This window comes from Epinephelus moara, chromosome 11 (genome assembly GCF_006386435.1).
Source record: "Epinephelus moara isolate mb chromosome 11, YSFRI_EMoa_1.0, whole genome shotgun sequence".
NCBI classification, from domain to species: Eukaryota; Metazoa; Chordata; class Actinopteri; order Perciformes; family Serranidae; genus Epinephelus; species Epinephelus moara.
In genome coordinates, this window is record NC_065516.1 from 14,812,075 (window position 1) to 14,826,244 (window position 14,170).

Genomic DNA, 14,170 nt, shown 5'->3' on the forward strand with positions numbered 1-14,170 from the left:
GAGATGTGGCCTTATCCCTGTTTATCTAAAGCGATCAATAGGCCACAGTAGACTTTATTGACACATGCTCAGCTGGTGCACTGTTGTGTTGTTTTTTGTGCCTGTGATATCAACCTGGAATAAAAGACCTCTACTTCCTCTCTGTTTTGCTGAGTAGGTTGTGGTTCCTTAAATTTGACTCTTTTCAAAGTGAGCCTGCAAAAATGCACACATGACCGAGAGAATAAAGAAGTCAAAGAGGGGTTTATGATAGATTGTAAGTCATGTGCCGCCAGTTGCATTGATTACACAGCTCATAGCTGAGCAAATGACGGTGAGGAATCAGTCAGTCACAGAGCCACGGACTTCTCTCTGACGTTGGATAATCGCTGTTTACTCAGTATTAGTTCTGTAGGCGAGGGAGTGTTTGGTGGGAGTCTCTCCCTTTAAACTGCCAAATGTTGAATGACTGTGTGAAGTGTGTGGCAGTATGTCGGAATGTGTGTTACATAAACTTGATGTAGTAATGACTTGTGAAGGTGCAGGTGACTTCTTGAGCTATACATGGAGAGCGCACTCTGCTGTGTAGCTGAAAATTAAAAAAAAACTCTCTCAGTATTCAAATGAAGATCTTCCACCAATTATTTTTGAATAACTTCCTGTGTTGAAAATGTAGAAGGGTGTACTTTCATTTTGATCCTACTCATAACTCACAACTTTTGTTCTGTACTGCAGGTCCTGTGGAAAGATGAATGTCGTCAAAGAAAACAAAGACCTGGCCTGTTTCTACACCACCAAACACTCCTGGAGGGGAAAGTAAGACCCACAGCTTGTTTTTTAACCCCGCTGATAGGATTTCAGGGCTGGTGGCATCGTCTGCTCCACATCTTCTTTGTATTGGTTGACAGGGCGACTTTAACCTAAACTCCTCCCTTCATCACCTTGTAAATCCTGAAATCCTGACTCAGTGCTTCCATTGTGTCGACTTCCTTATCTTAGCCGGGGATACGAGGTCCACAGACCACTGTCAGCAGTCGCTGATAGCACTAATGATTTGTGTTTTGTTGAGCTGCACTGCCTTATGAAATGCAACCCCAAAGACACAGATACTGACAGTGAACACAGCACAGAACGACATGACGTATTTTATGGCTACAAAAACATGAAAAGTTGCTGCACCTAGTGGTACAGACATTCTTCTTTCTACTTTTTCTTAATGTTTTCATGAAAAGTCACATGATTTTTAGTATATAAATTAAACTGTTTGTGATAAAAACCTCATTACATCTTGAGTAAAGATTAGATAACATCTTTATCACAGTACAGTACAGATATTTTGGTACAGTAGCTACTGTTGTTGTCACAAGATACTATCAGTGTAAGATGTTCAACAGCATTTCAGGCTGTATCTTATCATAACTATTACAAGGCTTTTGTGTATGTTGTAATGTATCTATAACAGGTTCTAAACTGTGGAGTTAAAGGAGCAATAAGCGAAATTCATCATTTCTAGATTGAAGGAATTAAAAAATTGCTATGTGAAGAACTAGAGGTGTAATTTCATCTGGAGTATAGCATGACCTCACACAACCTCTCTCTGTGTTGATCTCCAGCCCCTTGTTTACAAGCCCGTCCGGCTGCGCGTTCATGCATGTTCCTTTCAGAGCCCTTGGCCCTCCCTCCCTATAAAAGGCTACAGCCAGCGTATTTTCGAAGTGAAATGGCGGAGTCAAATGTCTGTTTTAATTAGTGTTACAGTAATGTTAGGCACATGTCGCTATGTCGATTCAATTAAATTTAATGTTACAATCGTAGCATGGGTTAATGTCCGGAGCTTGAGTTATTAGCGGCTCGGTCCCAGCAATGGGTCAGGCGTTACGGTTGTGTTAGGTGAGTAGCCCGGCAGCCCAGCTAACATTTGCAATTAGCATTGTAAAATGTAGCCCGGCGGGCAGCCTGGCGGCTGTGTTTAGCTATTCCCCTGCCTACTTCAATGATGATGGTACCTGTAATAAATGTAATATATTTGCTGAGATGGAGGCGAGGCTCAGTGACTAGAAGAGCTGGTAGAAGCGCTCCATAGCTGCAAGCTACTCCAGTAGCCGTAGTAGCTCTAGTGCTAACTGTGGGAGCTAACACTAACGTCCCTACTCTGCGTGAGCTGGAGCCATGAGCCGCGGGCTCACAGAGAAGAGTAGGAACGTTAGCGTTGGCAGCCGACTAGTGCTAACGCTAACAGGAAAGCAGGGAAATAGCTAAACACAGCAGAGACTGAGAGTGAGTGAAAGACATCGCTAACTGCTAAACTAAGTCAAACTAAGTTGGCTGTTTAGGTTTTATTTCCTCACCCCTGCGGCGAGTGAATCTGCCTGTAGTGAAACTGGGGCTAACCGGTGCTTCCTCCTCAGGCTCCACTTCACTCAGCTGCCAGCACAGCCGGTTAGCCTCCGCTAGCTTCCCAGCTAATGTTAACCCTGGCTCTCAGTTTGGATCCAACTGGAGAACCGAGCCCTGGTTTGTTATTCAGGTTAATGTGGGAAGAAGCAGCAGGAGCCCTGGTTTGTTATTCAGGTTAATGTGGGAAGAAGCAGCAGGTATATCGGGCAACTGAGTGAAGTGGAGCCTGCGGAAGAAACACCGGGACAATCTGGATGTAATAGTTCGTGGAGATGCTGTGGTGCTCGGCTGCACAGAAGAGGCGAGTGGGGTGGTGGAGAGCAGAGGTAGAGGGAGGTGTGGTTCATGACACACTTTGTTTTGGTCTACAGGCAGTGCACAACAGCAAACCTAGCGGTGAAACGATTTCGCTTTTTGCCCCTTTAAAAAATTGATCTGAATGGATACAGTATGATACAGGAGAATGAGACCAACATACTGTATCAATGTAAACATGCATTTTGTCTCAATGGCCCACAGTCCACGATCATCTAGTGCATATAGGTATCTATTTTCATTTTATAGATTATACATGTCTGAAATTATTGACAGATAATTAGAAATGGTGTATATTACATAGCTGTAATTATTTCCTGTTATATGCTGCCAGGAGAAGGCCATTTTCAAGCCCCTGGAGGGTTTTTAGGCGAATCTTCTTTTCATTCCTTAGCAAAGTATGAATTATATCTTTCTAAATTTTTTATGTGTTGTAGTTAAATTACACACTGAAGCCAAGAAAGGTCTAAAACTCGATGGGACTTATGTAGCTGGTGGCCCTCAAAGCGAAGGGATGGACAAGCTCCAGTTTGAGCAGTGAGCCAGTGGGATCACATTACCAATACCTGCTTTCTAAGTGTCTTGGTCCCATTAAGGCCCGCCATTGACTCTTGTAACTCAAGCAGGGCTGCAGAGCATTAGCCATCATCAGAGTTTCATCCTGCTAATGCTTCCTGAAGTGTGCGTCTGAGACCAGCGTTGATGTATTTGTTGTGGACGGTGGAGGCCAGTGCCCCATTGAGAGTGACACAGTGGCACAGTTTAAAGGGACAGTTCGCCCCAAAATCAAAAATACATATTTTTCCTCTTATGTATAGTGCTATTTATCAAGATTGTTTTGGTGTCAGTTGCAGAGTCTGTATCTGTATCTGTATCTGTATCATCTGTAGAGATGTCTGCCTTCTCTTGAAAGTAATGGAACTAGATGGCACTTGGCTTGTGGTGCTCAAAGCGCCAAAAAAAAAAAAAAACCTTGAAAAACTGAACAGCAATGCCACTTTCTACAAATCATGACCTGGGTACTCAAGATAATCCACAGACCTTGTTTTGAGCCGTTTCATGTAGGAACTGTTTTCTGTCTACCAAACTACACCCGCCAATTATATCACGCATCACAGCGCAGAAGGAAGTGTCCATCTACTGATACCACTGAGCTAGGTGATGTTACAGCTCAGCTGGGGTGGACGCTATTACTTTTTTCGCACCCTTCACAAGCACCGGCCTCTTGTCCATGAGTAGATGCACACTTCCTTCTGCGTAGTGATTCGGTTGGCGGGTGTAGCTCAGTTTCAGGAAAAGAGACATTGCTGTTGAGTTTATCAGATGTATTTTTTAGCGCTCAGATGCTGAGTGCTATCTTGTTCCTTAATACTGGAGAGAAGGCAGACATCTCTACAGCCAATGTCTCTAAAACTCAGCAACTCACACCAAAACAAACTAGACAGATATGTTTTTGACTTTGGGGTGAACTGTTATTTTGAATCGCACTGATTGTTGATCTGAATGAGTCGACACATGTCAGCACATCTGGGTCCTTGACCCGGGTTGAGCGTGGGTTGCACGCTGCCTGGCTTTGGTAAATATGCATCTCTATCAGGGATGGGAACTGAATTTATTGATATTACCCTTTAAAGGTCATTTAAAGACTCTCCCAAGAGAAAGAGAAAGAAAGATGAGAGAGTACAGGAGTGATTAGCCAACCATGAGAGAGCGAGTGAGCAGTAAGACATGAAAGTGAAAATATTTGGTGCTTGTTGAGTAATGCAGTTCTAGTGTTTATCAATGAAGCATGACTGCCATTGCAGACATTAGTGCAGAAACACAGACAACTTGAGGTTAACTTTAGACAGCAGTCTCATGTGAATGGGTCAAATGGAATTTAGTAGATCTGCTTCAACTGCCTGTCCACTGTATGAAAAGAATACAACTCAAACAGAGCTTTGATAGGCTAACAGAAAGAGAAAGAGAGGGTTTCATGTTATGATATCCTCTTTCATCTTGCTTCATATCAACCTCAGATATTGTGGCCTACTTTTGATTTCAGTAGGTAGTAAAACAACCAAGTTTATCTTATATATAAAAATATATTCAGATTGTATTGTGATGCAATATGAAGATATACTTGTTAGCCAAAGCAATTGGCTTACCATGGCCTTAGATAAAGGAAACAGTTTTAGGTGGCCACAGGATCATGTTAGACTTACACAGTTACAGTGTCACAGATGAGATGAGCACAGCTCTTCATTTTAAATACAGAATGCATTCCCAAAAAGTAAACTTTAATAAGACTCATTTGTGATTAGCATGCCCCTTTTGGCAGTATATAAAAAGTCCTTCTGTCATGTGAATTGTGAGTATGTCAGACAGTATTCAGCATCACTTGATGTGCCAACTTCTCTAAGTTCTCTACTTTGTGTAAAGGACATTTCCCTCTGAATGCAGATATAAAAAAACATCCAGTTTTATTTGAATTAAAATGTGTGAACAAAAATGAGGCTTCAACTCCTAGTTATAAGTTTGGCACAAATGATCAAACATATTTTTGTCAGATGTTTAATAATTGGACTGTATGGCAGATTGGTCGGCAGACGGGGAGAATATCTGTCATCTGTTCTGTAGGGAGTTGAAGGGAAAATTAAAAAGCCACTCTGATGTGGGTTTGCTTTGTAGTTTCCTCAGTTTTTTGTCTGCTGTCCTTACACATGTTTAAAACAAGGATTTCTTTGTGTTTCAGACGTATGGTGACATAATTGAATTAGTGGAAATCACTAGATGTCTGAGAGGCTGAGTTACCCTCAGATCCTGCCCAAGACACACTTCTACAATAGTTACATTTACAATACATCTTAACTGTTGTAGTTTTGCTGTAGTGCAGCAGCATTTTCCCCCTCTCTGTGCCCGTGATCATGTTTAATTTAAGTCTTGGGACTGTAGCTTGGAGAGAATATTAGATTTGTCTGTGTGCGTGTGCTCTCCGAATGAAGGGCATTTTCATCGTGTTTTTTGACACAAATTGATTGTCTCAGATTTTTCTGTGTCATCCAAGGGTTTTCATGCGCAGCACACTTTTTCAGAGCATGAATATGCACATCACAATCTCCTTTAAATCTCTTTGAAGCCCTTCATATTTCTGTTGTTCCTCAACGATAAGGAAGCGACAGATGCTTCAGCTATAGCTGTTTTACATACCAGCACATAGGATGTGCTGTAACTATCATTTGTTCCTCGTATTATATATATATATATTTAAGTCTTTTCAGTTGTTCCCATCATTATACAATGAGTCTGCTCCTCACATTCAGCTGTCGTTCCACCATTATTTGCGTGTGTGAAATCTAGTGTTTGCCGAGTCTCGTACACGGTATTATGTAGTGTTGTCCAAGCTTTTTATGTAGTCAAACAAATCTCCAGCTTGATCTTCTTTGCGAGAAATTGTGTTTAAAGAGGAGAGGCAGTTGTTAAGTGGGTTTAGTCAGATACAGGAAGTTGCTTAATGCGATACATTATGAAACCCGTGAAGTGGAAGGAAAAGCTCTGAAGACACTCTGTACAGTACAGTGTGACTGAATGGAGAGTAGCCTTTTACTTATCACAGACTGTCTCTGTGGTGTGACCTGCACCTGTAAAGCTTGTTTATAGTGTGCTCTTATCTACTCATTAATCCTTTATGGAGAGTTAAAGGGCTACACCACTGTTGTGAACTGTTCAGTGCAAATTATCTGTTCAGGGTCTCTGTAGGTTCTTAAAAAGTCTTAAATTCAGTTTAATAAATAGATATACATTTGGAATTGTAAGGTTTTAATTGCCACAAACATTTATCCATCTTTTTAATTTCTTTTTGTCAAAATGAGTCAAGCTCTTCTGCCTTTAAGTCCACATTTCAGGTGTTACAAATCCTTAAACTAACCACTGGACCTATCTTTTTATATTTATACCTGCACTTGCCTGTAAAATGTTGATTAACAAGTAACAACTAATAGTATTGTCAGGATACTGGAATTTCTAATTGTGATACACTACCTTTGAGAAATATCAATATTTGATACTACGGGGAAATTTGACATTGAGGGCATACAAGTTAGAATTGTTATTAAATATAAATATAACAGAGCTATAACATGACAATGACGACTTTTCTTTTCTTGGTTAGTAGCAGAGGACAGCAGAATCGCTGTAGTAAACATTAACAGTAAGAGAGAGCGAGAAAGCACTGCTGCTATCAGTGTGTCAATATTGCAGAAAATAAGTACCATATGTATAAATAAATTGAAATTTTTGACAACAATACACGCCATATTCCTTAGTAAAACCTACTTCTGCAGAGAACCACATCTATACAACTTACCTTTATACATACCTGCAATAACTGATTAAGAAAATGATGATATGTCCAAAAATCTGTCTTAAGTTTGGTGAAAAATTGTCTTGAAAAAGTCATCAAGCATCAAAGTGAAGTGTCTGATACCTGTAGACCCTCATTACATCCATACTGACCACTTTTTAAGGCACACTGTACCAGAGTATTCTCTTTAAGTCTCTGCTTAGTAGATTTTCATATCTTTGTATGAATGGAAATCTGAGCCACAGCTGTAGGAGTTGTAAAATGGTAAAGCAGTAATGTCAAGTGTACGTGATTTGTTCCAGACAAAACATACAAAAACACTGGTAAGGTTATTTAGATTCTTAGAGTCTTTACATATTATTACAGTTTACTCCCCTATATTTACTTTAATCTCATCCCACCTTCCTACATGCAGGCGTTATTTTATTTAGGCAGGTGAATTTGGCTTCTTTAGAGAAAACTCCAGCACCTCCTCTGTACTTATCACTGTATCACTTGGTTATGGAGTTGGCTCAAGAGTTACTAGCACATTTCTTCTTACACTGGCATTGTCATAGTCTATCTGGTTATCTTTTAAAGAAATTTTCCTCATGGTCATCTTTTTGCAAGCTTTTATTATGTTCACAGTCAAAGTCTGCACCTTAGAAATATTTTGATTGGAAAAAAGGTAAATAGGTTATTATCTGCTCAAACTGAACAGATAACAATTGTGTCTGTCTTCTTCTTTTATAACACAAACCTGTTCACAACTATGTCAAATTTCACAATAATCTAGAATACAGAAAAAAAGATGGTCACAAAGAAAGAGACGTACAGAAAAAGATGCATTGTTAGTCTTACAAACACACACTCACAGTAGCCAGGGAGGTTTGAATATTGCCTTTGTACTAGAATAGAATTAAGGGAGAAAAAAATTAGCCCACAGAGAATGAATAATTAACTAAGTCTGTGCTGACACCCGGTTAAGCCAGCCACTTAGCACCAAGGTCAAGACATGGAGAGAGACAGCACCCTGAGATCAGAATAGAGACATGGTGTCAGACTCTGTGGCCAAAGACAAATGACACCAAAAATAATGAAAAGAAAACCTCAGTGTGAGAATAGATGGTTAGAACAGAATGAGGTGTACAGGTTTCTAATGAGGAAGGTAGACAAAAAGTATGTGACACTGTATCATTTTGAAAAGGGAAGGAGTGACTGTGGGATGGACCTCATATTCCACTCGCCTCAGGCCACTGCCTGACCTGTCTGTTTATGTTAGTCATGCACTCCGTATACAAGTCCAAAAGCATTATGCGGAAATATCCTCTCAATTTGACTTCCTTTGACTCAGATTTTTTTTACGGGACTAGCTGGTAACTTCACTGGACCTCTTAATGTTGTCCAGGCTTAATGAGGATGTGCAGAAAAGAAAGAAGCGAAGTCAGCATGTTCTGGTTGCACTGCAAGCTATTACTGCTGTGGAGGTGCTAAAAGAACATGCCGTACATAGATGAACACACTGTACATGTACACCAGATGCAATAAAGCACTGCTACTACTACTTTCTCTATTTACACGTAAACAGACTTCCTGCGTAAACTTCTAAAAACCTCACTAAACCTTGATTTATCATAACCAAATACCTCAAGTGACCCATTTTGAAATCAAACAGCAGACAGAATGTTATGAATTGGGCAAAAATGCCAACTTAAACTGTTGGCAAACCACACAGTGAGCCTGCCTACTCACACACACACACACACACACGCAGAAAGATTGGCAAAATCGAATTTCACATTTCCTTCCTACTACGTGAGAAAGCCCCACACTCGTAACGGTTCTCATGAATTAGTGTTTTAGACTCAAAGAGTGACTCATTAACAAACTGCTAACGTACGCTAAGTTGTGACCTCTCATTTTAAAGTCCCTGAGTGGCCTGATGTGATAAATGCATGCAAAAAATAGCAAATTCCGAAGTATTAAGGCTGTGTCTAATAGGTCAGTATTGAGAAATCACAGTTGCATTTTTCCAGAGTTCCAGTCTGTTGGATTTAGGGTAATATTTATTTGCAGAAATTGGATATGATTTTCGTAACTATGTTTTCAATAGTTTATAACCACCTGAAACTAAGAATCGTTGTGTTTTTGTGATCTCAGAATGAGCCATATATATGTACATACGGAGCGGGTCCTCTTCCATGGAGTCGTCCATATCATATCGCTTCTACAGTAGCCCAGAACAGACAGACCAAACACTGACTGTAGATAGGGCCATTTGTGTTTTTTCCCCGGCCACCTTTGTTCTCCTACATGCTTGACTCACAAAAGAAGTTTCAGTTGGTTTCAATCTGCAACCTCACCACTAGATGCCACTAAATCCCACACACTAGACCTTTAATGGAGACTGGTATTGAGAACTGTTACTAAATTGGTACAGGTTTCTGACAGGCCGGTACTGAAATATTGATAAGCTGCTATCAGTATTTATGTAACATTGATTTATTGTAACAAAGCTGTTATTGTCAAAGTCCCAACTGTCCTCTAATGATGACGAAGCTACCAGCATCAGATTATGTTTGACGCTGTGTTATTATGCGTTTACATTCTGTACTCTCCAGTCATGACTGACAAGATAATGCGTTCAAAAGTGTGGTCTGATTTCGAATGTTGTTTTATTAGTTATTTTCCATGTTATCTATTTCTTATAGCTCCTGAGAAGCTCAAGGACTACAGGTCTTTGGGAATTTGTAATATTGTTTAAGTTTTGCTCCTGGTAGTGAAGCAGTGATGGCACATTGCCACCAGACATTGGTAGCAATCGCTTCTCCCTAATTATATATATGCAGAAACCTCAGAAAACAATTTGATTTATTTCTGCAAAAAATAATAAGGAATTAACTGTTAGATATTTTTTACATATTATCATGTCATGTCTCTATTTTTTGCATCAAACTATGGAGCACAGTATATATGAGTATCTATTGGCATCAACAAAATCCAAACAATACCCATCCCTACACGTTCATGACTTTCAATGCAACTGTCTGGCTATAACAGCTTTAAAAGTGGCAGTTAATAATCTTTTCTCATCGTCTTTTCACCCTGTCTGTGCCTTAGCTCAAACATTACCTCATAAAATGTCTGGAAACTGACATAATAAACCTGTGGATGATATCATCAGTTTTCTGAGCCCCAGTGGTGTCACCTGTCCTTGACTCATCATTAGCGTACAGAGGGCTACAAGTGGCCCTTTCGTCTCACACCATCCTGCAGATATAGTGGGGTTGTGTTGACGTAATGAGAGATATTTGGCGCATGGGAAGTCTTGTAATCACAAGTTAATAGAGTGTTGTTCAGAGTAATCAGGGCTTACTGGATCTGTTAGCTTTGCTTCAGCTAAACCCCCCCCACACACACACACACACACACATGTTTGAAAGACCGCCACACATTCAGGCACTTTCCCACATTCACTGCTAATGTTATGTGACTGCCCGCGCTGTTGTGGGTGTTGCTGCCATGTGCAGTTGCCGATGGGTAGGCTGTGTTTCTGACTCACTGCATCTCTATGTTCCAGGTACAAGCGAGTCTTCTCAGTGGGGACGCATGGCATTACCACTTACAACCCTACCACGCTAGAAGTAACAAATCAGGTCAGTGTGTGTGCAGCCTGTCGCACAGGAACTCCAGTGTCATTCAGGAGCTGCTTCTTTGCTGTGGCTATCAGTTCCTCACAGGCGCTTGTGGGATGTGCTGCTCTTGGATCCATGTGACTATTGAAAATCCATTTGCACTCTGGCTAAAAGCTGAAAGGGAGTATTTTTAACGTCTTGTGCTGAGCCTTTGAATACACTAAGCTTTAATGCAGCAGCATGTCTTTACACTGATAAGAACATGAAACATGTCATAATCAATACCCATTAGACATGAAACTTCACTCATAACCCCCTCACTCAAGAAAATGACTGAACATGAAATAGCATCATGGTTGTTTTAAAGGAATAACTTGAAGCTGGGCTAGGCAGAAATCTGGAAAAGGCAGAAAAAAATGGGGCAGAATTTAAAAATGCACTGTCTTCCTGCAGCTCTCCCCTCTTTGTCCTAACCCCCTTCCATGGGATGACCACATGCATATGCCCACACTTCATAGTTACTGAGTGTTTTCCATACATTGATTATTTATTTAATCTCATGATGTTGTAGAGCTGTGTGTGCACTCCTCGCTCTGCTTGCTCTCTCTGTTTATCAGAGCACAAATGAGACAAGAATTAGCTTGCTAGCCATGCCCCCAGCCTTCACCTCGCTCCTTGCTGTTGTGGACTGCTTCATTGGGAGGAGAGCGAGCAGCAGCTCAGACACGGACCTTTGGTCGGTTGCTGTAGCAGCTCAGATTTTGCCAGCACAAACCCCCTAGTGCCAGTTGTCACAGCAGGCTGGTGGCCAGCGACAGTGCTGGGTCTAATCTCTGTAATGGCAGCAACAGAAAGTTAGCTAATCAGGTAGGGATTCGGGGCTGTCCGTTCCCCATACCTGGGGTTTGTGCTGGCTCGAACCAGGTTGCTGCAGCCGTTGACTGGAGGTCTATCTCTGGAGCTGCGGCCCGCTCTCCTCCCAACAAGGTGGTCTGTGGTGGCGGGGAGTGAGGCAAAGGACACATTGTGATTCGAGGGTCTAGCTAACAATAGCTACATAAACGTGAACTTGAAGCTGCAGCCGTGAGCTTTTGTCTATGGTTAGCAGAAAGCTAAACTATTAGCAACATTTTCTCTTCATCTCTGAAATAATAAATGCTAAAAAGGTACCATAATGTCTTTTTCCATGTTCAGACTGCTTGTGTGTGATTTTAACAATGTGTTTATCTCTGTGTTGTTGCTGTCTGTGGTACCAGTGGCCTTATGGAGACATCTGTGGTATCGGTCCGGTAGGAAAAGGTCAGGGAACAGAGTTCAACCTCACATTCCGCAAAGGCAGCGGCAAGAAGTCCGAAACGCTCAAGTTCTCAACAGAGCATCGGACGGAGCTGCTCACAGAAGCACTGGTGAGGACAAACACTTCACTGCCATCGCTCACAATGACTAAACAGACCTCATGCACATATTTTTTAAAAGGGTCTCAGAAGTGGTGTTTGATGTGGCTGATCCACGTTTTCTAGTTGCGTCACAGCTGCACATTTTGCTGTGTTGTTTAAAAAACTATCAGCACAGTCGCTTAACGTATGATGCACTGTTTGGGATTGCAGTGCTTGCAAATCACAGGCCCTTTTGACTTACTGTAGGTGTTTATCACAAACATGAATCAGCAGATAGTTTGTTGCTGTGTTGAAATAAAGTCATTATGCTGAGGTGTTTTGAAACAGCAAGAAGGAGGAGGAGGATGGGTATTTCCCCATAGAACTCATTAAATGTATTTGTAATTCTGCAGTGAAGACAGCACTTCATAAATGTTAGACAAAGATGATTTAACAGCTAGTTGGCACTTAAATATAACACCTTTTATTTCTTTATATTCCTTTTAACAGAGATTCAGAACAGAGTTTTCAGAGGGGAAAATAACTGGCAGGGTAAGTACTGAGATCTTAAAAGAAAAATTATCCACTGGAGTTTGTGTTTGTCACTGTGATGACACTAAAATGAATGCCCCTTACAGCGTTACAACTGCTACAAGCACCACTGGAGTGACACACGGAAGCCAGTGAGTTTAGAGGTGACGCCGGGCGGCATCGACCAGATCGACCCGCACACCAACCGGGTGGTTTGTTCCTACGACTATCGTAACGTAGAGGGCTTTGTCGAGGTCTCTGATTACCAGGGAGGATTCTGCATCCTTTATGGCGGCTTCAGCAGGCTGGTATGCAGTCATAGAGTGTGTGTGTGTGTATGTGTGTGTTTATGTTTTTGTGTTTACTTCTGTTTGTATGCTTCGGTGCATGTGTTATATGTTGTCTTAACATTTCCTTTCCCTCTCCCCATCACTTCTATCTCTCAGCATCTGTTTGCCTCGGAGCACCGGGATGACATCATTCGCAGTGCCATAGAGCATGCTGGGAACTTCATCGGTATCACGCTACGGCTGAGGAAGGAGGCGTTGACCTTCGAGGGTTTTGTGACGGACAGGTTGGGGAAGTACAGCTCAGATGAGAGCATCACCTCACTGGCTGAGTTCGTGGTGCAGAAGATCACCCCTCGACACTCGGTTAGAACGCTGCTGCTTCTCATTGTTCCTCTCAGTGCTGTATGTGAGGGGTTCTCACAGTGAGGTCCAGGGACCCACCAGAGTACTAGATTGCTGCTAGAGGGGGTCTACTTGAAAAATGTGCAGCAGTTTGATTTTCTTGTTTGACATGAGACCCCAGTATTCGCATGGGACGAGTATTACCAGGGGATGTGATTTAGAAATAACCCTCCCATGTCTGTGTTTATGTGGTGTAATTGCACAGGATAAGCAAAGTCGGTGTTTACTTGAATTTACAGTCATTCTTTCCTGGATATGATGTCATGGCTCTTTACAGACAGAAAAATGTTCTTTACCTCATGCTGCCATGCAAGTCATCCATGTCAAGATTTTGTTCTTCTGATGGATTTGAGTTTGCTCTTTCTGCTAATGGGTCACCATGCTGTGTAGCGAGAAGAGCACCCTGAACCCAAACTGCTGTCAGAACTTTCATTTATAATTGCCAACACAGCCTCCATAATTCTCTACCGGGAAAGATGCCGAAAGAAGCAGCGGAGATAACAAAGAAGCTAAAAATGACCCCAGTTCACTGAGTCCCATTGGCATGGGACGAATGTTATCACATGACCTCTGTATTTGGCAAAATATGGTCGGTAATTTGCAGTGGAATTTTGATTTGACAAATTATGGACATGGCAGATTCGCAAGGGATTAAGATCACAGATAACCTCCACAGTTATTAAAAATGATGAGAGGTTCCTTGTCCTGTGCGGATATGGGTTATATTCCTATCTTAATCCCCTGCAAATCTGCCATGTCCGGAATTTGTCAAGTAAAAATTCTCCCATAAATTACTTACCATAGTTTGCCAAACACAGAGGTCATGTGACACTATTAGTCCTGTGTGAATTTGCAGCTCTGTGATTTGGGGTTGTATATAGGTTGTTCATTTTCTCCACGCCTTTTTTTGCCTCTTTCCAGGCG

General features: G+C 41.5%; 1 protein-coding gene across 7 annotated transcripts in view; it reads left to right on the forward strand.

Annotated features, from left to right (window-relative positions):
* Positions 1 to 14,170, forward strand: part of LOC126397422 (dnaJ homolog subfamily C member 13) — a 44,687-nt gene that overhangs the window by 2,458 nt on the left and 28,059 nt on the right. For all 7 annotated transcript variants that reach the window (XM_050056184.1, XM_050056183.1, XM_050056180.1 and 4 more), the window contains exons 2-7: positions 715 to 795; positions 10,593 to 10,668; positions 11,904 to 12,053; positions 12,534 to 12,575; positions 12,662 to 12,862; positions 13,001 to 13,207. In XM_050056184.1, the coding sequence (XP_049912141.1) occupies positions 728 to 795; positions 10,593 to 10,668; positions 11,904 to 12,053; positions 12,534 to 12,575; positions 12,662 to 12,862; positions 13,001 to 13,207 (744 nt within the window). In that variant the 5' untranslated portion in view covers positions 715 to 727. The remainder of the gene's footprint in view (positions 1 to 714; positions 796 to 10,592; positions 10,669 to 11,903; positions 12,054 to 12,533; positions 12,576 to 12,661; positions 12,863 to 13,000; positions 13,208 to 14,170) is intronic.